General features: G+C 38.3%; 2 protein-coding genes across 3 annotated transcripts in view; both read right to left on the bottom strand.

The window, feature by feature from the left end:
- LOC113081152 (E3 ubiquitin-protein ligase UHRF2-like) overlaps positions 1-12264 on the bottom strand; it is a 23174-nt gene extending 10910 nt beyond the window's left edge. For both annotated transcript variants that reach the window (XR_003282112.1, XM_026253200.1), the window contains exons 1-8: positions 11953-12264; positions 7066-7377; positions 5640-5893; positions 2534-2752; positions 2252-2361; positions 1887-2073; positions 1684-1807; positions 202-309 (exon numbers count right to left, since the gene is read on the bottom strand). Coding sequence is in view for 1 of the 2 variants with exons in the window: in XM_026253200.1 (XP_026108985.1) it covers positions 202-309; positions 1684-1807; positions 1887-2073; positions 2252-2361; positions 2534-2752; positions 5640-5893; positions 7066-7377; positions 11953-12105 (1467 nt within the window). In the remaining variant the exon portion in view is untranslated. The remainder of the gene's footprint in view (positions 1-201; positions 310-1683; positions 1808-1886; positions 2074-2251; positions 2362-2533; positions 2753-5639; positions 5894-7065; positions 7378-11952) is intronic.
- A 1432-nt stretch (positions 12265-13696) lies between these two features.
- Positions 13697-18801, bottom strand: LOC113081157 (ornithine decarboxylase antizyme 2-like). Its single transcript, XM_026253206.1, is given in 6 exon segments — positions 13697-14866; positions 14989-15074; positions 16101-16273; positions 16971-17072; positions 17074-17125; positions 18588-18801. Coding segments are annotated over 6 exon segments (675 nt in total). The 5' UTR covers positions 18719-18801; the 3' UTR covers positions 13697-14735.
- Positions 18802-22262: the final 3461 nt, after the last annotated feature.

Raw genomic sequence — 22262 nt, forward strand, 5'->3', positions numbered from 1 at the left:
TTTCAAAGAATTGACCTTTGTGACTGGTTTTGTAGTCCAGGGTCAGTCAAGTTTTTGATGGAAAGTTGCCAAAATGATCCAAAATAATGCTTTTCCTCTCAAAACAGATGTGCATGAGAACAGATCAATATGAGATTTAAATGCGTTTCTTAATATGTTGGTCACTTCTGGGTCAAACTGCTCTGAGGCCGATCTCCTCACCTGAACGCGGAACTTCCACGTGGTTCCGACGGGAACGCCAGGAACGGGGCCGTAGTGATTGGAGGGGACGATTGTGCACTCTTTAGTGCGGCCTACACACGCCATACCCTAAAACACACACAACACACACACTTAACCAGAGATGACCAACAATATTGAACAAAGTCTCTATCTGAATACCTATATTACACAAACTGATGTGTTTTTTCTCCTCAGTACCCGTCTGAATCACCTCAGTTAACACCAGTAAAGTATGGAGTGCCACAAGGATCTGTCTTAGGCCCTCTGCTTTTTTATACATGTTGCTGTTGGTAATATTATTAGAAAATACTGGATTATATACATCAAAGAATAGAGTCCATAATAAATTAGAGCATATGTGACTGATTTCAGAGACAGATTAGCATCTTTATGTAATGAAGGGGGCGGGACGCTTCAGATTCAAGAGGGCATTTGATTGGACTAGCTGAAATATGGAATGATGTCATTGAAATTGTCAATGTGTACATTTTGAATGCATATATCTAATAAATAGAAATTTTATATTTGGCACAATAGGATATAGATGAGCTCAAGGCACTGTTATTATTGTTAACAAAGACTACAAACATATTTGAAATAAAACAAATAAAATAAAACATAAATACTTGATTGAAAATTAAACTAAATTTTAAAAAAGTTGACAATTTTAACATTTTGAATAAAATACGATCATGTAACTGAATAGAATAAACACTGAGAGACGAGTGTTAGTTTCATCACAATCTCAGTCTCTCTCGTGTCTCAGTATTCGTCCTGTCGTAACATTAATGAAGTCGTTTGGTGAGTCATACATTCGTTCGGCGCGTGGTGTGTGTCCGCTCACACTCGTACCAGCTTTCCCACAATGCATCAGTGCTCGTAAACGCTGCTCAGCAGGACTCTGAATAAATGAGCGTCTAAAGCGCTTTTACACAAACAGACCTTTGATCTGCAGATGAAGCTCATGTTCCTCGAGTTTTACAGCCGTTATTAATAAAGACACACATCACAAAACCATCAACCTGCATTCAACAGGCTGCTAAAGCACACACACACACACACATGTGCGCGCACACACACACACACACAAGTACATCCCACGATCAAAGTCATCTGCTTCTGCTTTTTTGCTTCAGTGATGAGGAATTTTAGAATTAGCTTAGTTTTGATGGAAATAATTTTTGCATTATGCAAAATATATATTTTTTTCTTTTTTGGTTGGGTTTTGAATTTAAATATGGCCTGGACTTGTTTCATGAGATAAACAAATAAACATGTGCATTTAATTAGAGACAAATCCTGCAAAAAAGAGCTCAATGTAATGATGCATTGAAAACCACTGGCAGGCATACAAAAAAATGATATATATATATATATATATATATATATATATATATATATATATATATATATATATACACATGTGTGTGTGTGAGCTTGTGTGTGTGTGTGTGTTCACACCTTGCCCCAGTCTCTCTGGCTCTCTGTAGTGGCTGAAGGCATCTTGGACTTCTTCTTGCTGGTTCTGAGTTTCTCTCCAGCTTTGACCACCTCGCTGCTGTCGTTCTTACAGGTGGGACAGTACCTGCACAGACGTCACGTGTGTGTCACGCGTGTGTCACGAGCTGTGCTGTGTGTGAAGCACGAGTGCAGTGTGTCCTCACCAGTCCTCGTCCTCTGGGATGGCGGTCAGCGGAGGGGTCAGGCAGTAGATGTGGAAGGCCATGTTACACTCGTCACACAGCAGCTGCATGTGAGCGTCCTGCTTCCCTCCACACACACAACACGAGCAGAAACGACACTCAGCGTCCGGGTCCGCTTTACAGTGCTTACACTCCGGACCCGTCTTACCTGCACACACACATGAACCAAACTCAGTCAATGTGTGTGAGTCTCTCTGTGTGTGTGTGTGTATGTGTGTGTGAGTCTCTCTGTGTGTGTGTGTATGTGTGTGAGTCTCTCTCTGTGTGTGTGTGTGTGTGTGTGTGAGTGAGTCTCTCTCTGTTAGTGTGTGTGTGTGTGTGCTCACGTTTGAAGGGGCCGTCTGCTGCAGAAAGCGCTGGTGCTCCTGGTTTCTCGATCCTGTAAATCTCATCCAGAAACTGCAGCTTACAGTCACCAATCACATCACCCGGACCTCTGAAACAACCAATCACAGCAGCTGCTCACCGTGATGTCATACACGCCTTTCTACCACTACTTTGAGAACTACAATGTAAATGTGTGTTTTACAACAGCAAGATATAACAGTATATATATAATATAAAGTATAAAATAGTAAATGCACTGTTATTTTGGCGGTCATCTTTACCCGAGCAGGATCTTGACGCGGATCTCTTTGTTGGTGCGTGAGACGGCGTTGAGGCTTGTGATCTCGGCATCGTACCAGAAGCCTCGCTCCTCAGGATTCTCCAGGTTATAGTTGACCATCACCCGGTCACCCTCCTGCAGCTGGTCGAAGCGCAGCACAGTCCTGGCCCTCGGGCGAACGTTTTCTGCGCTCATCTCCACCACGCCGTTCTCCGGATAACTGCAGACCACAGGAACAGACACGAAAATAAACCTCACCCCAACAACAACCACCGCAATAGTGACTGTTTCCACACAGGTTTCCTCAACACTCCCTCACCTGCCATTGGTCCGTCAAACAGATAGCCCCGCCCCAAAACTCACTCCATGACCCAATTAATCAGTGGATCAGTGAACCAGTGAATCAGTGACCCAATGAATCAGTGAACCAGTGAATCAGTGACCCAATGAATCAGTGAATCGGTGAATCAGTGACCCAGTGAATCAGTGACCCAATGAATCGGTGAACCAGTGAATCAGTGACCCAATGAATTAGTGAATCAGTGAACCAGTGACCCAGTGAATCAGTTAACCAGTGAATCAGTGACCCAATGAATCAGTGAATCAGGGACCCAATGAATCAGTGAACCAGTGAATCAGTGACCCAGTGACCCAATGAATCAGTGACCCAATGAACCAGTGAATCAGTGAACCAGTGACCCAATGAATCAGTGAACCAGTGACCCAATGTATCAGTGAATCAGTGAACCAGTGACCCAATGAATCAGTGAATCAGTGAACCAGTGACCCAATGAATCAGTGAACCAGTGACCCAATGAATCAGTGAACCAGTGGCCCAATGAATCAGTGAATCAGTGAACCAGTGACCCAATGAATCAGTGAATCAGTGGCCCAATGAATCAGTGAATCAGTGGCCCAATGAATCAGTGAATCAGTGAACCAGTGACCCAATGAATCAGTGAATCAGTGAACCAGTGGCCCAATGAATCAGTGAACCAGTGACCCAATGAATCAGTGAATCAGTGAACCAGTGACCCAATGAATCAGTGAACCAGTGACCCAATGAATCAGTGAATCAGTGAACCAGTGGCCCAATGAATCAGTGAATCAGTGAACCAGTGACCCAATGAATCAGTGAATCAGTGGCCCAATGAATCAGTGAATCAGTGAACCAGTGACCCAATTAATCAGTGAATCAGTGAACCAGTGACCCAATGAATCAGTGAATCAGTGAACCAGTGGCCTAATGAATCAGTGAATCAGTGAACCAGTGACCCAATGAATCAGTGAATCAGTGAACCAGTGGCCCAATGAATCAGTGAACCAGTGACCCAATGAATCAGTGAATCAGTGAACCAGTGACCCAATGAATCAGTGAACCAGTGACCCAATGAATCAGTGAATCAGTGAACCAGTGACCCAATGAATCAGTGAATCAGTGGCCCAATGAATCAGTGAACCAGTGACCCAATGAATCAGTGAATCAGTGAACCAGTGAACCAGTGACCCAATGAATCAGTGAATCAGTGAACCAGTGACACAGACGTGATCTGCAGACGTCTGATCACTCTCACACACACATTTGCAGGAGAAACACGCTTCTGAGCAACCGTACACTCCACAACATCTGCTGAAAACAGATATGTGTGTGTGAGAGAGATTGTGTGTGTGTGTGTGTGTGAGACAGTGAGTCATATTGATATTCCGAACATGAGCATGTGGAGCAGCAGAAGACAGAGACACAGTCCAGATGAGAGAAATATCAACCTACGACTGATGGACAGGAGGTTAAAATGACTTCAGAAAGATGGAAGCATCATAATATTATTTCTACACAGAGACTGGTAGCTCTTTTAGTAAAACCTGTTGACTTTAGCAATCTTTGTGACATTATGTGTCAGTGGGAAGAATTCAAAACTGGGGAAAGAGCACTTTTCAAGCTATTCTCCAAAGTTTGCAGGCCTGTAACTCAGGAAGAACTGAAGATATCTTAACACCCTTTTAGATACTGGCTCTTAACAAACTTCTCTTTCAGTATCTTAATTTTTAACGCCATATATTGTTCAGTTCCAGAGATAATGAATTTCAATATGGCTCCAGGAGTAAATTGTTCAATGTACACTGTCAAATATCAAAAACAAACGTGGATCACTTTACACAAATATGATACTTATTTTCTTTTAAAGAGGAGTGTCTGAAGAACAAATACAATTAAAAAAAGTTAATAAAAAAGAAACAATAGTGGAGACAAAATAAAACATAGTTTTCGTTTTTAGCATTTACATTTTTTTATTTGATCTACTTACATGCAAAAAATTTAATATATCTAGAAAAATAACTAAATATTTACATATTGATATAGATATAAAAAAATCCGTTGGTGGAGAGAATACAAAATAAGATGTTAGATTACATGTTTGAAGGTTTTTAACATTTAAATAAAAATAAGCATCATTTAAACATGCTCATTTAATAATGATAAACCCTAAGACATTGCATTTAAATAATAATAATAATAATAATAATGTTTTTTTTTTAATAAAAATATTTGTGAGCCCCCCTCATATATGGCTTTTATCATTTAAATAAATAAATAATATTATTTCAATATTATTTAAATAATTTTATCTTTTAAATGATTGTTTATTTTGATATATATTTATATGAAAATAGATACATATATTTTAATAATATATTTTATATTATTTTAAATAACATTAGTACATTTCAGTTAGAATTTGTACCCGACTCATCTACATATTAAAATATTATATTAATAGACTACATTAATAAATAATATATTAATATATTTTAATATAGATATATATAAAAAGGAACCCAGATTAATAAAACAACATGAAACATGAATCCAGACTCGAATCATCAACACAAACCATGTGACCTGAGCACAAACGCTGTTCTCGGATCAGCAGGAACTCCCAATCAGCATCGGTTTCCCAGCATGCAATGCAGCCTCGATACACTCACACTTACCACGTTCAGAACGCATCCCATCATGTACCTCCTCTCAGCAGTAAAGCCAATCCAGTGCCAAACATCCAGACAAGCAGAAAAACATAGAGCCTTCCTTCCCATGATGCACTTACTCTTCATATCTAATGTGGTAGGAGACGAGAGCCGGATCGGTTCTGGACGTGGACGGCTGCTCCGAGTGTAGCGCTGTGCTGTGAGTGTCTGTGGATGATGATGAGGACGAAGGATCCGAGTCCAGCTTGCCGTTGGTGCGTTTGCAGGGTCGTCCGACTCTGTTCTGACCTTTAGAGGCAGGAGTGACCTTCTCAATCACGCCCTCGAACCATGCGCCGATGCTGACGTCCCTGCAGTCCACCAACTCATTCACCTGAAGCACACACACAGTGTTAGACCCGGTGACCCTGTGACCCTGGAGCACACGACTGGACTCCAGACACAGCTACGAGACAATCTGAGAGAGCTAAACCATCGAAACACTGAGAACATCATCTTTACAGCTGAAGCTCTTAGCCATGCATTTTACACTGCACGCATGACACGTTATGTGTTTTTTTAATTTGGAAACAAAAATAATGCATCCTTTCCTTCATGAACAAATATTTCATAATTTAAATAATAATAATAACCATCATAAATATAAAACATTTATATTTTTAATAATAAAAATAACAATTATTATGACTAATACTACTACTATTATTATTATTATTATTAATATTCCAAATATTAGAATTCACACTTTGGTTTTGGTAAATATTAAAGGATAAAAAGAAATTACATTTATTATTGTTGGTATTAATGTATATAATGTTTTATAGAATATGGCAATTTAATAAGTAGATTTTAATGCATTTTAAGACATTATTCTTAATGAATGATAATAAAGGTAATAAATAACAAATGGTAGGAAATAGTTAAATAATAGTATAGAGATTACTTAATTTAAATACAAAAATCATAATATAAAAACTAAAATAATAGTTTTTGATTATTATATTGAAATGATCATTTTTAATAATAATAATAATTCCAAATGGTAGAATTTCTAACATTTCTATTTTTGTAGCACTTTCAATTTAATGTGTAAATTAAGTACAATAACCTTGTGTTAGATTAAATTAAAAAACAATGTGATAAATAAAAAATAAAAATTATGTTAAAACAATAATATTAAAACTAAAATATTTTTTTTATATTGTTTAATTAAAAAAATATTTTAATAATATAATAATTTAGAAGTAATATAAAAACAATAAGATTAATAATAATAATAGTAATTTACCATAATCTGTATCATTTGCCTTCCATCTAAGGAGCAACAAGTAAAGATTCAGTCATGACCGATGCTATAATTATTTCATAGAATAATTATTGAAATTTTTTGGGAACTATAGAAACAAGAGCGCATTTAGGCCACGCCCACACTGCAATACAAAGCCAATGGAGAGCATGGGCCTGTCTCCTCCCCCAGTGGGCGTGGCTTCCAGACTGTGAGGCGTGTCTCTGTGTCAGTCTGAATGCAGACAGTACTGCTCTTACTCTGAAGAGTCCGATCCCGGGATCGATGAGGAGCGTCTGGCTGGAGGTGGACGGCTGGCTCTCCGGCGCCGGGCTGCAGGGTTTGGACCCGTTTCCGTTGCTGTTGGTGACGGTTGCTGGGGGAACCACTGCTGTGGTGGGTGTGGCTGAGGCGGGGACAGATGCTGTGGTGGGCGTGGCTATAATACAGGCCACGCCTTCATCGTTGTTGAGGGAGGGGCTGTCTGCCGCGTCTGTCTGCGAGCGAATGAGAAGCTGGACGATGTCGTTAAGACCGACGTTATAATCGAAGAGCGTCTGACCATCTTCCATCTACAAGAAAGCATGTCTAATATTAATGATTAGTTATGTGAATAAGCAGTACATTATAACATTTCATTATATAAAATGTGCAGCTATTGTGTGCAGTTTTATTATATTTATCTATTTAATATCTTTAAATCTTCAATATTCTTTTGATTTACTCTAATATTTTAATCAGAAATGTTTCTTGAGCAGTAAATCATCATATTATTCTGATTTCTGAAGATCATGTGACACTGAAGACTGGAGGAATGATGCTGTAAATACAGCGGAGCATCACAGAAATACATTACACTTTAACACAGATTCACACAGAAAACAGATGATTTACATCAGAATAATATTACACAATTTTTACAATATTTTTGATCAAATAAATGCAACTCTGAATGAGCAAAATCATTAAAAAACGATTTATTATTATTATACTGTGTGTATTTATACACACTAAATATACAATTAAAGCACACATGAACCCCAGTATTTCAGATCGGCTCAGTGTGTGTGTGTGTGTGTGTTATCGGGGCACAGGAACTCTGAACCATTCTGTGCTGCAGCGGACGCCATCAGCTTCGCCTTCTGCTCAATCTCCAGCACAAATACAGAAATAAAGAGATGCTGGAACAGTGATGACGGCCCTAGTGCGACCGTGTGTGTGTGTGTGTGTGGAATGGATCCTGGTTGGTTGCTATGGCAACACACACACACACACACTCTCGCTCGATTGTAATGTGTGTGGATGTGTGCGGGTGTGAGATATGTACGGTGGATTGTCCGGTTCGTCTCGTGTCAGATGTGTTTCCTGTTCTCTCTCCAGAAGAGCGTCTGAGTCCACACCTCTGAGAAAACCCAAAGACCAACGCTAACAGAGATCTGAACGCTTGCGATCTGCTCGACTGACGCCCGCGTTAAACCCTCGACTCGACAATAAAACATCTGGAATCTGAGAATCTAAATACTGAGAAAATCATCTTTATATTTGTCCAAATGAAGTCCTTAACAATCATTTTGATCGTTTTGATATATTTACAGTAGGAAATTTACAATATATCTTCATGGAACATGATCTTTACAAAATATCCTATCCTACAGGAAATCTAATATAATATCCTATAGGAGAACTGCATAATTGTGACTCATTCAGTGTATTGTTGTCTATTTCTACAAATACATCTGTGACACTGATGAGCGAAAACAGGAGAAAAGCGCTGACACAGTTATTATTACAGATGTTACAGTTATCGTTACAGTTGATCTAAACGAGTCTTATGAGGGTTGGTTTAGTTAACGAACATTAACTACACACAACAGCACACACACTTAACCAAGCAGACGCTGCATCTATGAGCTTTAGGTGAAGCTGTATAAAGAGTGTTTATATAATCATTAACAGAACAGAATCACGTGTGTGTGTGTGTGTGTTGCTAAAGCACCTCTTCATCTCTAACAGTGACGCACAAGCTTTAAGCTCAACACACACACACACACACACACACACACTGGCAAAATGACAATGCTCTCCTCTCAACACACCAGCAGCCGTCCGTTCCTCCCACACACACACACACACACACACAGTTTAAACACAAATGACCCAAACTTTCATTAAAGTGTGTGAAGTGAGCGCTCTGAAGATCCTCCATTTGCAGCTAACGCCGCGCCATTTTGAGCGAAGCACAACGCTATGATGGTTATGTAAATCACCAGAGCGCTTCACAAGCTCAAATACAGCCGTGATTCAGCGTGTGTGTGTGTGTGTGTGTGTGATATTTGTGCATTCTTGAGCTGTGAAAGTGCACGTGTGAGAGTCAAAGCTTGTGCTTTTTCTTCCAACCAAGATGGAAAATCAAACTAGCCGAGCAGGGGAATGTACGCCACTGCAGAGCCGTGTGGAATTCTGGGATACGTGCAGACCCCCCCCCCCTCCTCCCGCCGGCGCAGGATTGAAGGAAGAAAGAAGAAGTAGGTCATGTTCAGATCGAACACAAACAAACCAACTTACAAATCAAAGTCTGTTTACTGACGATACTGCGGTAAAGTGCTCCGATCCAGCGACTCGTTACACCGGAGAGAACCGCCCGCGTTACACACACACACACACACACACACACACACACACACACTAAACACACACACTAAACACACACACACACACTAAACACACACACGATACACTATTGATGCATTCACACTAGGACTGGACGATATGACCTAAAATCAAAACCTTGATTATAATTATTGAACGATTATTTTATTAGTCATTTATATATATAGTCGTGGTTTACAGTGATTTTATAACAGCTGAAACAGTTATTCCATATTCACAGTACAGTTTCACAAAATAAAACAGTAAAAACAGTATTCATCCACTAAACAATGTAGTTCTTCAGAAACTTGTGGTTGCTACAAAGTGGTTGCCAAGCAACACACAGAAGTAAACAAAGGTGTATGTTACTTTGTAATTAACAACAGCTTTGAACGCAGCTCAGCCAATCAGAATCAAGCACCAGAACCATCCACTTTGACCATTAATCGCATCCAAAATAAAAGTTTTTGTTTACATAATATATGTGTGTGTACTGTGTGTATTTATTATGCATATATAGAAATAATAAATATACACAGCACACACATACATATTATTACAAATATTATACAGACAAAAACGTTTATATTGGATGCGTTTAACCACGATTAATCGTTTGACATCACTAGTTTACACTTCAGCAGCAAGACAACATACAAAATATAACTAAAATATTATTTTTTTATTTTATTTTTTACACTGTTTGTAGGTTTTATTAATTTTTCTAGCAAAGAAATTTAAGAAACAATAAATAATTCAAGATTGAAAGCAAGAAATCTGCAATTTTATAATAATTACTAGTATACTGTGTCATTCCCAAACACACTCAGGGATACACTCGAGTGTGTGTGTGTGTGAAGATGGAAATCCCCTGCAGCGTCTCCTAATAAACCCACACACACACAGAGAGAGAGAGAGAGAGACTCTAACACACACACACACACACACCAGAGACTCACACTGGTCTGTAACGACTCAGTCAAAAACACACAGTGTCTGATTCTTCCTGCTCTGAATCTAACGACAGAAGCAGGTTTTTCTCCATCAGTGATGATTTCCTCCAGCCTCACACTAACCCTGACCAGCAGACTAAAACTCATTAGACGACAGACGCGCTCCACACAGCGGCGCAGGGTCACTCTGCAGCAGTGAAAGAGTTAAACAGCTTCCTCTCAGGACGCCAGATCATTCCTGGGCCATCTGCACAGTATTTATGATATAGTTATTATTTTGTATGAAAATCACATTGATTTTTCACATGAGTATGTGCGTGTGTGTCTCTGTGTGTGTGCATGTTTGTGCACTTGTTTGTGTGTGTATGAGAGTGTGTGTGAGTGTGTGTGTGTTGAGATTATACATCATGCTCTGGCTTGTGGTTCTTGGTGGCATTCAGGAACCCAATGGAGCTCAGAGTTCATTCTGACCGCAGCGTTCCACACACACACACACACAGACACACACACACACACACACACACGTTTTTTCTTTCAAATCCAATTCTTTCCAATGTAATTTTTCTGTATTCATTTTAAACATGATCAGTACAGTAATCAAACAGCAGCTGCCAACAGATTAATTAACAGTAGTGTATAATGATATCTGTTACGCTCCGGGGACACATTTAGAGGAAAACAGTGTAAAAATATAAATGTAAAGGAACAGAAAATAAAACATTATCTTGGTGTGACAGATCCTCCACCGTCCGCGTCTCTTTGGTTTCGATCGTGCGGATCTGGATCCACAACAAAAATTTAATAGTCCCAGAGTATTAATGTCATTATTTTTTTAATAATATTTTTTTGCATATTTCTAATATGAATTTTCCACAGTAATGGGTTTTTATAGAAGAGATTATGAAACCGTATCACTGTGGAGTCATATCTGGGTCCATAAATAATTATACTAGTTATGATAGTTAGACTAGTTAGTCACACACGTGTCCCTGCAGCACAGAAGCAGTAGAAATAGACAACAATACACTGTATGAGTCACAATTATACATTTCTCTTTTATGATAGAAATCATCAGGATATTAAGTAAAGATCATGTTCATGAAGATATTTAGTAAATCTCCTACTGTAAATATATCAAAACTTAGTTTTTGATTAGTAATATGCATTGCTAAGAACTTCATTTGAACAATTTTAAAGATGATTTTCTCAATATTTAGATTTTTTGACACCATCAGATTCCAGATTTTCTAATATTGTCCTCTTAACAAACCAGACATCACTGGAGAGATGATTTATTCACCTTCAGAGGATGCATGAATCTGACTGGTTTTGTGCTCCAGGGTCGTGTTTACATCTGAACATGTGCGTGACAAACACTCGTGAACGCGCGTGACATCCAACTGTCAGTCAGCGCTACGCGCGCGCGCGCTGGAACGGGCGTCATGGACGCGCACCAGTGAAACGCGCGCGGCTCTGAGCAGGAAGTTTTCTGGATGAATCCGGATCAGCTGCGAGAGCAAGAAGCGGATCGGAAGCGGATCTCACCTGCTTCCCGCGGTAGAAGAGCCTCTGCTGCTCCGGCTTCACGTTGAAGATGTCGCGGATCTTGACGCGCAGCGACTCGATCTTCGTGAGGCGCGACAGATCCTCCACCGTCCGCGTCTCTTTGCCGTCGATCGTGCGGATCTGGATCCACATCGTCGCTCCGCGCCTATCGACCGACTAGCGTCAAACACGAGCGAGCGAGCGACGCGGGAAGCGCGCGTGTTTGGGGGGCGTCGGGGGCGCGAGCGAGCGCGCTCCTCTGCGGGGGAAACGCGCGTCTTGTAAACGGGGGTCACGCCAAGTCTCGCGAGGAGAGGGAAAATCTCGCGAAATGTACGTTAAATACGCGGGAAAAAACAGTGCTTTTAAAGAGACAGAGACACTTTAAAAAAACATTCTAAAGAGAAGTTTAGAGGAAAAACTGTGTAAAAAAACAAAAGTAAAAAATATACAAATAAGATTAATATAACCGATTAAGTAAATACATTTAAAATAAAATTAATAAGTAAAATAAAAAACAGATTCACACAGTAAATAGAAATTTGAATAAAATAATTGATCACATATATTAAAATAAACATACCTAGAATAAAAACATGATGGAAAATCTCATGAAATATAAATACATGGTGCTTTTACAGAGACAATCTTCTGAAGCATATTTTGTTCTTTGTGATACAAGGAACCAGCCTCAGTAATTATATTATAATTAGATTGTAATACATGGACTTGATAATTAATCTTTCCGAGTTATCTATAAATGCTTAACTATTTTAACCCTTAAACTATATTAAACAGCTGTTCTTCTCGATGTCAACATTATTACAATTATTACTTATTTATTAATCATATTAATCGTTAAAATAACTATATAATTATTTAAATATATAAAAATAATAATATATTACTTAATAATTAAATATAGGTTATTTATAAACCGTATAATACATTTATATTATTAAAAATAATAATTAACAATGATCTATTATCGTATTATTTTGTAATTGATTGTTTTCCATAATGTTCATGTCGTTTTATTAATTTATCACTGAATTGCTGAAAGGTGATAATTCAGTGAATAAAAAGCAACATTCATAACCTGTATTGATCTCAGAATCAGGAAGGTTTTTTTTTTTGGTGTTTATCATCGTAACTGAATGGAGGAAAATGTCTTTTGAGACTCTACTCTGCTGCCTTGCCAGTCTGAAGAGTATGTGTAGGTGTTCCTTGAGATTACTTATGTTAATAACGTTTTTAGCACTAAAAATAAAAATACTACGCTGGTGGGCGGGGCATACGTCGACGTATTGCTCCGGAGGCGTGTTTATGTAAATGTTTATACTCCGATGACGTCACCTGGCCCCTCGGCCCCAAACAAGCAGTTTTTGTGGCTTAAATTCTTCGCAGGACGTTTTAATGGTACAAACACCTCTTACATGCCAAAAGATCAAGACAATCAAATTTAATTTCTAAAAATAAACCTTGTGCATTTACCTGGCATCTGTAACAACAAATGAATAAACACCTTAAGTAGTAAATAAATTACAGTAATTCAATTTAGATTCAATTAATAAATATCTTGCATTAAGAAACTGCTGTAAGTGCTATAACAAGACATTAAAGAGAATTAATAAAAGTAAAAATCAACTGAAATCAAGAGCTTACATATGCAAATGAGAATTTTTTGTACATGATAGAAAATGAAACATTTAAAAGAAATTATAAAAAGTACACAACTCATGTCTGTCTTTAAATAATGGTTTTATTATCACAGAAGCTGTATAATGTACCACTACAGAGAAGAAAGAGGCTCAAAACGATGTGGAAAATAAATTGAAGTATGGAGAGGAACGCGAGTATAAGAGTGAAAGACTAAACACACTTCTGATGTACACAATCAGGACAGGACCGCTGGAGAAGAGCGCTTCGGACGCCTCGACTTCAGGGTTTGTACCACATTCAGAGAGAAATCAATCAATCACATGCTCCCGATTCATCAGTCCAGAACATGTGTAACAAACAAACACACTCCGAGGTAAAAACTGACCATAAACGTCAAACAGAGGAGAAAAACCTTACCAATGGGGTCAGAAAAATAACCTCGTTTGGCCTTTGATTTAAGAGGATTTTTCTTACTCCATCGGTGGATATTTTTGCTCGTTTTAGGCAGAAACTAACCTAATCTGGATAATATTTTCAGAAAACAAGACAAAATATCTTGAGTCATTTTACTTCAAGTAAATGCATCCGGATTCAAGAACTTACAGATATTTATACTAAAAAAACAAGAAATATACTAAGAAAGAAAATCCTTTTTTGCGGTGTGTGTACTCAACTGTGCTGTTCAGGGACGTCAGGAATAAGAACTAAACTGTGCTTTTAACAAACTCTCTCCGAATTAGAAGAAAAGCATTTAGTCACCCATCTTTCATTCACTAGTGCACTATAAATAGTGACTAAATACAGTTATATAGTGTGTTTAAAGCACATTTTAGGTCATATTCACAGTTAAAATAGCACAGTTGATTACACTAAAGAATGACTTTAAGTATGTGAAGTACAAAACTTGTGCGCCAAAACAGAGTACACTTATTAACCTTGAAGAGCAGAACATCCAAAAACATAGAAATGAGCTTTTGTAGACTGCAGGAAATCAAACCAAGGGCGTTGAAAGCAAGCGGAGAACAGCACGGTCTGGACGGTGTGCTCCGTCTGAAGCCTGTAGACGGTCCGAGCGGTCCACACGCTGCAGACGGAGAGCGTCTCAGAGGAATGAGAGGAGGCTAGTCTTCATCCGAGGAATCCCTGTCAAAGTTGTAGGCCATGAAGAGAACGTCAGGTCGAGCGGGGACCAGAGCGTGGCCCGGTTTCACCATCTCAAAGCCCAGGAAGCTGAACGTACGCATCAGTTTCACTACAAGAGAGGAACACACACACAGGTCAGAGCAGCACACACACACAGAGAGAGATCAGTGGAGCACACACACACACACACACACACACACACACACACGAGGTCTGAGCAGTCTGACGTACCTCGGTCGTCTCTGTTCTTATAGAAGCAGACGAACACACTGACGACCTTCAGATGTTCTTCAGCAAACTCCAGCAGAGAGACGAAGCTGAAACACACACACACACTTCCTCATTAACACAGATCTGAGACGCTCTCAGTGTCCTCTAACATCCAGAACCATTCAATCACAGGGACATCAGCTAAACACAATTAGTCTAATTTGCGCATGCACATATATATACCGTATCCAAAAATACATCATGATGAAGAAAAAAAAAACATAAGTTGCATTTATTTAGAACCAAGTTAAAACATTACCGTCTCCAGCCACTAGAGTGCGCTCTATGTTTTCAGTGTAGACCACAGGAGAACTGAGCAGCATAGAGCGCCCTCTCGCGGCTGGAGACTGTAATGTGAACTCTTGGTTCTTGTCAAATTAATTTTGAAGTCGCACCTGACTGTAAGTCGCAGGACCAGCCAAACTATGAGCTTAGTCCGGAAAATACGGCAGGTATGTATATATATATATATATATATATATATATATATATATATATATATATACACACACAAATTTATTTATTGCCAACATTTTTATTATTTTCAATCCCATTTTGTAAAATTATTATAATCTCATTTTATTGACATTTTTGTAATGTTTTAATCCATATTTTATTTCTGTATCTCTTTATTTCTGTTTTCTCTTTTAATATATTTTTTATTGGACTTGGTTTACTCTATTTCTTATTTATTTGAAAGTCATTTGTTTCAGATCTCTCTACTATTATACATTTAAATTCTCATGTTTTTTTTTTGTATTTAAATCTTATATTTACATTTTAATCAAAATTAGTTTATTAATTCAGTCTAATTTGTATTATTGTATTATCACATTTTTCTATTTTATTTAAATCTCTCTCTTTTTTTAACCAAGTAATACTTTATTTTTAATCATATGTATTTAACTTTCCTATATATTTTATCATTTTAATCTTTTAATTAAACCTTTCATTTTACATTTAAGCCCCCCCCCAAACGTTTCCATGGACACCCAGCGCCCCCCTGTGGCCCCCGATGTTGTGGGTGGTTGTCAAGGTGTTGCTATGGTGTCGTGTAGTTGCTAGGTGCACACCTCTCTTTGCTGCCCTCTGCAAACGGTTCGCAGGGAAGCTCCACAAACAGGGCGGGGCCTCGAAGCACCGCCTCCCATTGGATCACCCGGGAAACGGTGGGCCGGCTCTGGAAGTGCAGTATCCGGGGGCGACCGGCGCCAGCGGGCTCTTCGGTCACAGTCAACTTCCTGTCCTGAGGAGCCAATCAGAAGCAATAGTTCTCTTAAATATACTCAGTATACACACATTATGTAAACAAAAACTTATTTGGGATGCGACTAAAATCATTTGACAGCGCTATAAATAAAACAACTTCCTAGAAACAAAACACTTTTAAATGTATTTATTTAGTCTAATAAAAAAAAAAGCACCTCAAATACACAAGTTCCTATTACACAGCCGTTTTCTGTTCAAAACTGGTTTATACTGGTTTAAAAAAAATAAAAAACATATATATGGACATTAAATCACTCCTGCCAAATGAACAGTGTGTGATGTAAAGAGGTCAGAGAAAGCGTGTGAACCTGCTGAACATGCAGAGTTAGACGTGTGTGTGTGTGTGTGTGTGTCTCATGACAGGATATGACACGTCTGACGCAACACAACACGCCGGCCTGCTGACAGTGTGCTGAAGGTCTGATTTTTAAAACACAAAACACACTGATGTTTACAGAGATCTGAGTGTTTCTGAGAACGCCGAACCCTTCAGAGGACATCTACATTCTCAGAAGATCATCTGACAGTGTGTTCTCACCCTCAGCCGCTGGACCACGACGGCTCCCGCTGGGTACGGTGTAGTGTGGAGCGGTGATGCAGGATATTAATATTACATTACGACATTAGAAGAGCGCATTATGCAGTGTGTAGTTTTATAGTGTGCAGATACTCACGGAGTACAGCTGCTGCTGTGGTGGTGGTGCTGCGGTGGATGCGTGATCCCGTGCTCCATTCCCTCGCCCACCTGGGATCTTCAGAGGTGGGTGAGGGACATCAGGAACACCACAGAGGCCCCGGACCAGTGGAACTACTACAGCACAGCGACAGACTGAGAGAGAGAGAGAGAGACACATCAGACACACACACACACACACACACACACATCTGATGCGCACCAGAGGAAGTCAGTCAGCCGTGACGCACTGACCCACCACCAGAACACCTACACACACATCAGACATCAAAAACAGCTATCTCTCAGGACTTTAAGACTTTGTGCTGTTTGTAAAGAGCCTGCTACTTTATATGGGTATCGTTTTCTTCAAATAAAACAAAAAACTGCATAAAGAAAATTAATCTAAATAAATTAGATGAAAATAATCAAATAACACGCAGTAATAGTAGAGAGTACACAAAAAATTAAATCAGTAATACAAACATACATTATCAAAATACACCAAGGAAAAAAGATTTGATTGAAAACATTACAACTCAAAACGTACATATCACTAAAATATAGTTTTTATTTATATTTTACACTTTATTTTAAAAGTAATTTTATGTCTTCTCATTTTTGTGTGTATTTAGTCCATTAACTTTATTTGAGATTTATATTTTTAGTAAATCAAGCTGAGAAATGTTTCCTTGAATCTAGTTTTTGGTTTTAGTTTCATTTACTGATAATAACCCTGGTAACAGGAACTAAATATTTAAAAAATGCCATGTGGCTGGACAACATTAGAGGCGTTTTGTTGTTGTTGTGTTACGTTTATTAATTTCTAAATACTTCTTTAAAGAATAGATTAGGTGGGACATATAATTATTATTGGCAAATTTTGTCATTTTTCATGGTTTGTTCAAATAGATATTTAGAAATTTTTACAACAAATTCAACGCCGTCATGGACATAATGTTATCATCCAATTTCAACACAAAATACTGTAAAATAAAAATCAATATAAAATAACCAACACTAATATTTAAAAACTAAAAACACGCGGCGCGATCAAAAGCCCGAGGCTGGTGACGTCAGGACGACTTGTGTTACGTGCTCGTGAAAACGAGGCTTCGACGTCACAGCGCACAACAAAGCGACTTTAGAACGAAATCAACACAATAAGAGCGTTAATGATTTCGTGAAAAGCGAAAAAATTGTCGTATATCGCTGGGTGTAAAATCAGAGAATAATCAGATGTGTAGATGTGAGTTTAAAGGGCCACATCTGTTTAGGCCACAGATGCTAGCACATGATTTCACTCAGATGGATTAAAGTGTAACATCTGAAGATCACACGGATAACAAATCAGGGTTTCCAACACCTTTAACCCCCTAAAAATATAATGTGCTGCGTGTTAGCTGACAAAAACTGCTGTCGCAAATGTTGAACGTGATGGAAAAAAGGCTGCTAATATTAGCATTGGCCTATCAGGCCCAGAGAGAAAATAACTCGCGATTAAAACTCCCCGCTCGTTAATTAACCCCAGCCTCCCGCACTATTATGACTTTATATAGTTGTATAAAGAGTGTTCTGCTTATGCTAACGGTTATATTTGTTGTTAAAGGACTCTCACCTCCCCATCATGTCGTTAATACTGTTACTGAGTGCCTCCATGATGTTGCTAGTCTCACACGGTTTATTTCCTTCTTTCTCGCGGGCAAAGCAATGACTGTTTAGGATCCGCTGGAGGTTGGATTTTACCATCCGGCCTCGGAAGAGTTCACGGCGGCTGTGTGTGCTCGACTGCAGTCGGCAGAAAGTGAGCAGCGCGGAGGCGGAGACGCGACTAAACGCCGTCCGCGCTACTACGGCGAAGGCGCGTGCTTCGGTCACGTGATTGATTAATATTCAAAAGTTAACGGTTTTAGCGAATCGGTTCGCTCGAATGAACGAAAGCGCGCTTGCGTCATTAATATTCATGAGCTGATCCTTCGCTATAGTACGCGTGATTGTTCGCGTTTGTTCATCGAGTGGAAAATTACTGAGAGGAAGCGACTCGAGTTCTGCACTGAGACTCAGCTGAGAAGTGAAGGTGTTATGATGTTTTAGCACCTTATTTACGCACATCTGAGAAAGTGAAGGTCATGCTATTGACAGAGAAAGTTTAGAGAAGACTCATCTTTAAATACAAGTGCAAAATACTATCTATAAGTATTCATTGTATGTATATTTTATTACATTATTATATTTTATTAACACGTTATTTAACGTGCATACTGCATCCTACACTTTACAAAGTACGCATAATTACATGCAAGTAACCCTAACCCTATAGTAATTACATGTAACTCAGTAATTAAATGTATAATTACACTGTAACAAAGACTCCTTAAAATAAAGTGTGACCTTAACATTTCTTCAGTTTAATAATGTCAAATTCCTAATGTGTTATTATTTTGTGTAAATGTAAGACAGCAATACAGTGGAGCACCATATGAAGCCATCATAATATTTAATCCTCATGTTCTCAACTGCTACTGCTACACTTTACATAATTTGAACAAATACAGAGGAAATGTTTGTTTTTTGTTTTTTTTATCTTCTCACATTTTTTTTTCTTGCTGTTATTGAATATCTTTTCCTTTACCTCATTGTTCTGTTCTTGAGTTTCTGTTGTTTTTTTTAAACACTAATTAACAGACGGTATCACAGACTGTATGGATTAATACTTGGCAAAATAATATTCATGTCCAGTGTCACGTAAATCATGTTTCATTGGCTTCACTGCAGATCTGCTGATCAGGGTTCAAAGGTCAAGAGATGTAATTGGCTTTATATATGTTCTCCTTAAAGTCACGTAGCTCACATTCAGCACATACAGCACGTCATCATCATCATCATCATCATCATCGCTCTGCAGACAGAAGATGATTCATTTATTTAGGGCCAAAATACTCAAAAGTACTCACTCATTCAGTGCAGTATTCTGGTGTTTTATCATCACATGATGTGTGCAGGACAACATGAATTATTACTCTTGAAGGCCTACTGTCAGCTTGTACAAACAATTATTTACTAGCTTTTTTTCCTTATTGTGTATTTATTTGAAATCATCTTTAACTAATTATTAATTTAGTGTGGGCTTGTGTGTGCAAACTATAATAATGCACACATTATATTTTATATATAAATAGTTGTTCAATTAATTTAAACAATGATTAATACTGACCTTTTTTTTTCATTTCTACTTATCTTTGTTTGGTTTATTAATTATATGTTTATTTATTCAGGCTAATTTATAAATTATATTTATTTATTTACAGGTCGTAGACAAAGTTTTAAAATAGATACAAATGCATTTTTGTAAGTGATAAAACCTTTAACCCTTTCCAGAAAATATGACAGCAGTTATCACCATCGGGAAAAAGTTTTTATTTTAAGCAATATACATTAATGACATTATACAGTGTTATAAATGTGTTTCTTTTGATGAATGGGCAGTGCGCATGCGCGGTGGATCTGCGCGCACTGGCGCCCCTGGCGGCGCTTCTGAGTCAGTGCAGCATCTTCACCAGCAGCAGATGTCAGTCTAACACTAACACTGAGATGAAATCATGCTGAACCATGACACACAGCAGCACACATCACTGTTAATGCTCAGTTCAGGCCAGAATTGTGTGAAGAACACTTCGAGAATCCCAAAACAGCACATTCATCGAGTTGAGACTCAGTGTCTCCTGTTTACAGCGCTCAGGAGTCTCATATGAGGCCTTTATGTGTTTAATAACAGCATATATCTTCATCTTTGTGAGGTGAGATGATGTTCCTATATCCCACGGTCCTACACTCTTAGAAATAAAGATATAGAAGAAGTTTAATAGGGCTTCCACTATAAACACACTTTTTTCCATGGTTCATCTTTGTTAAAAATGCCTTAATTTGTAATAACAAAGTTATATTTTGCGTAAACTAGATATCAAGAGTTTGGAGAATATATTTGAATCATATAAAAACTGTATAATTAATGAGATTGTTCACTTACTAATTGTAATATATATATAAAAAAAGTAATACTTCCAGAAATACGTAATTAAAAGAAAATTAAACTGATTAAATAAAATAAATAGCAGTATTTTAAAGTTTATCTATTCGGATAATTTTTAGCTCTTTAGCAAATCGAATACCTTATTCAACATATATACTTCAGTTAATAAAATTGTGTATCTAGACTCACTGATAAAACATTTAGCCAAAATGTGTTTTTAAATTTCCACGCAATTGTACTACAGTTTTAACATAAACTGATAAACATAATGTGATGCATATTTGTCTGTCATAAATAAAGACAGGTCAGGTTTCAGTAATAATCATAACCATGACTTGCTTTACATATTTATCATCAATAAATCCAGTTTTGATAGCAGAAATATGCTTCCTATTAAGTTTACTGATTTGTAATCCAAATTTTATATGCAATTCAAAAATATAAATCCTAGATTTAGGCCTAAAGATGTTTCGAGACTAAAGAGATTCAGAGAAAGAGTTTTTTATGCAGTTCATCAGATAATATAACCAGGTATAAACAGATCAAGAACACATCAGAAGACGCCTCATCCTCGCGCTCGAGGACAGACGGAGATGATCCTGATCTCTGGTGTTTCAGTGTCTGATCCGGTGTGTGTCTCTCCTGAAGCGTCCAGACTCAGAGCAGCTGAAGAGAAAAGCAGCGAATGAAGGCCTTTGTCCAGCGACTCGTTCTGGACTCCCGGGAACAGCATTCCATTGGCCGGAATTCCATAGCAACACATTCCACCTATGACAAAAGAGTGTGTGTGTGTGTGTGTGTGTGTGTGTGTGTTTCTGGGATCACCGGGCAGATTTCAGGGAATACAGCCAGACGTTCCCAGGATCCAGAGTCGAACTATTGTGAGCCAAACAGCAGACGGCGAGGAGTGAGTCATAATGAGACTTTGAACATTATATTATCAGACGATCCTTCATCCTCAAACATAAATTAATAATCCAGAATAACACTTCCTCCAGTGGAAAAGAGCATCTGCTGTTGTTTCTCACAGATTAGTTTAGATCTGTTTAAACGCTGCTTGATCTGTGCAGATTTCTCTCCTGATTCAGACCAGAACACTTTTTCACTGGAGGAAGTGTTATTATGGATTATAGACTCTATGTGTTTGAGTTAAAATCATCTTAATGCTGGATGTGTTTCAGGTTTTGTCTTCTCCAGATGTTCACTGATGGACTGGAGTGCTGTGGATTATTGTGATGTTTTTATCAGACTCTCATTCTGACG

Source organism: Carassius auratus, unplaced genomic scaffold, assembly GCF_003368295.1.
Source record: "Carassius auratus strain Wakin unplaced genomic scaffold, ASM336829v1 scaf_tig00033244, whole genome shotgun sequence".
Lineage (NCBI taxonomy): Eukaryota > Metazoa > Chordata > Actinopteri > Cypriniformes > Cyprinidae > Carassius > Carassius auratus.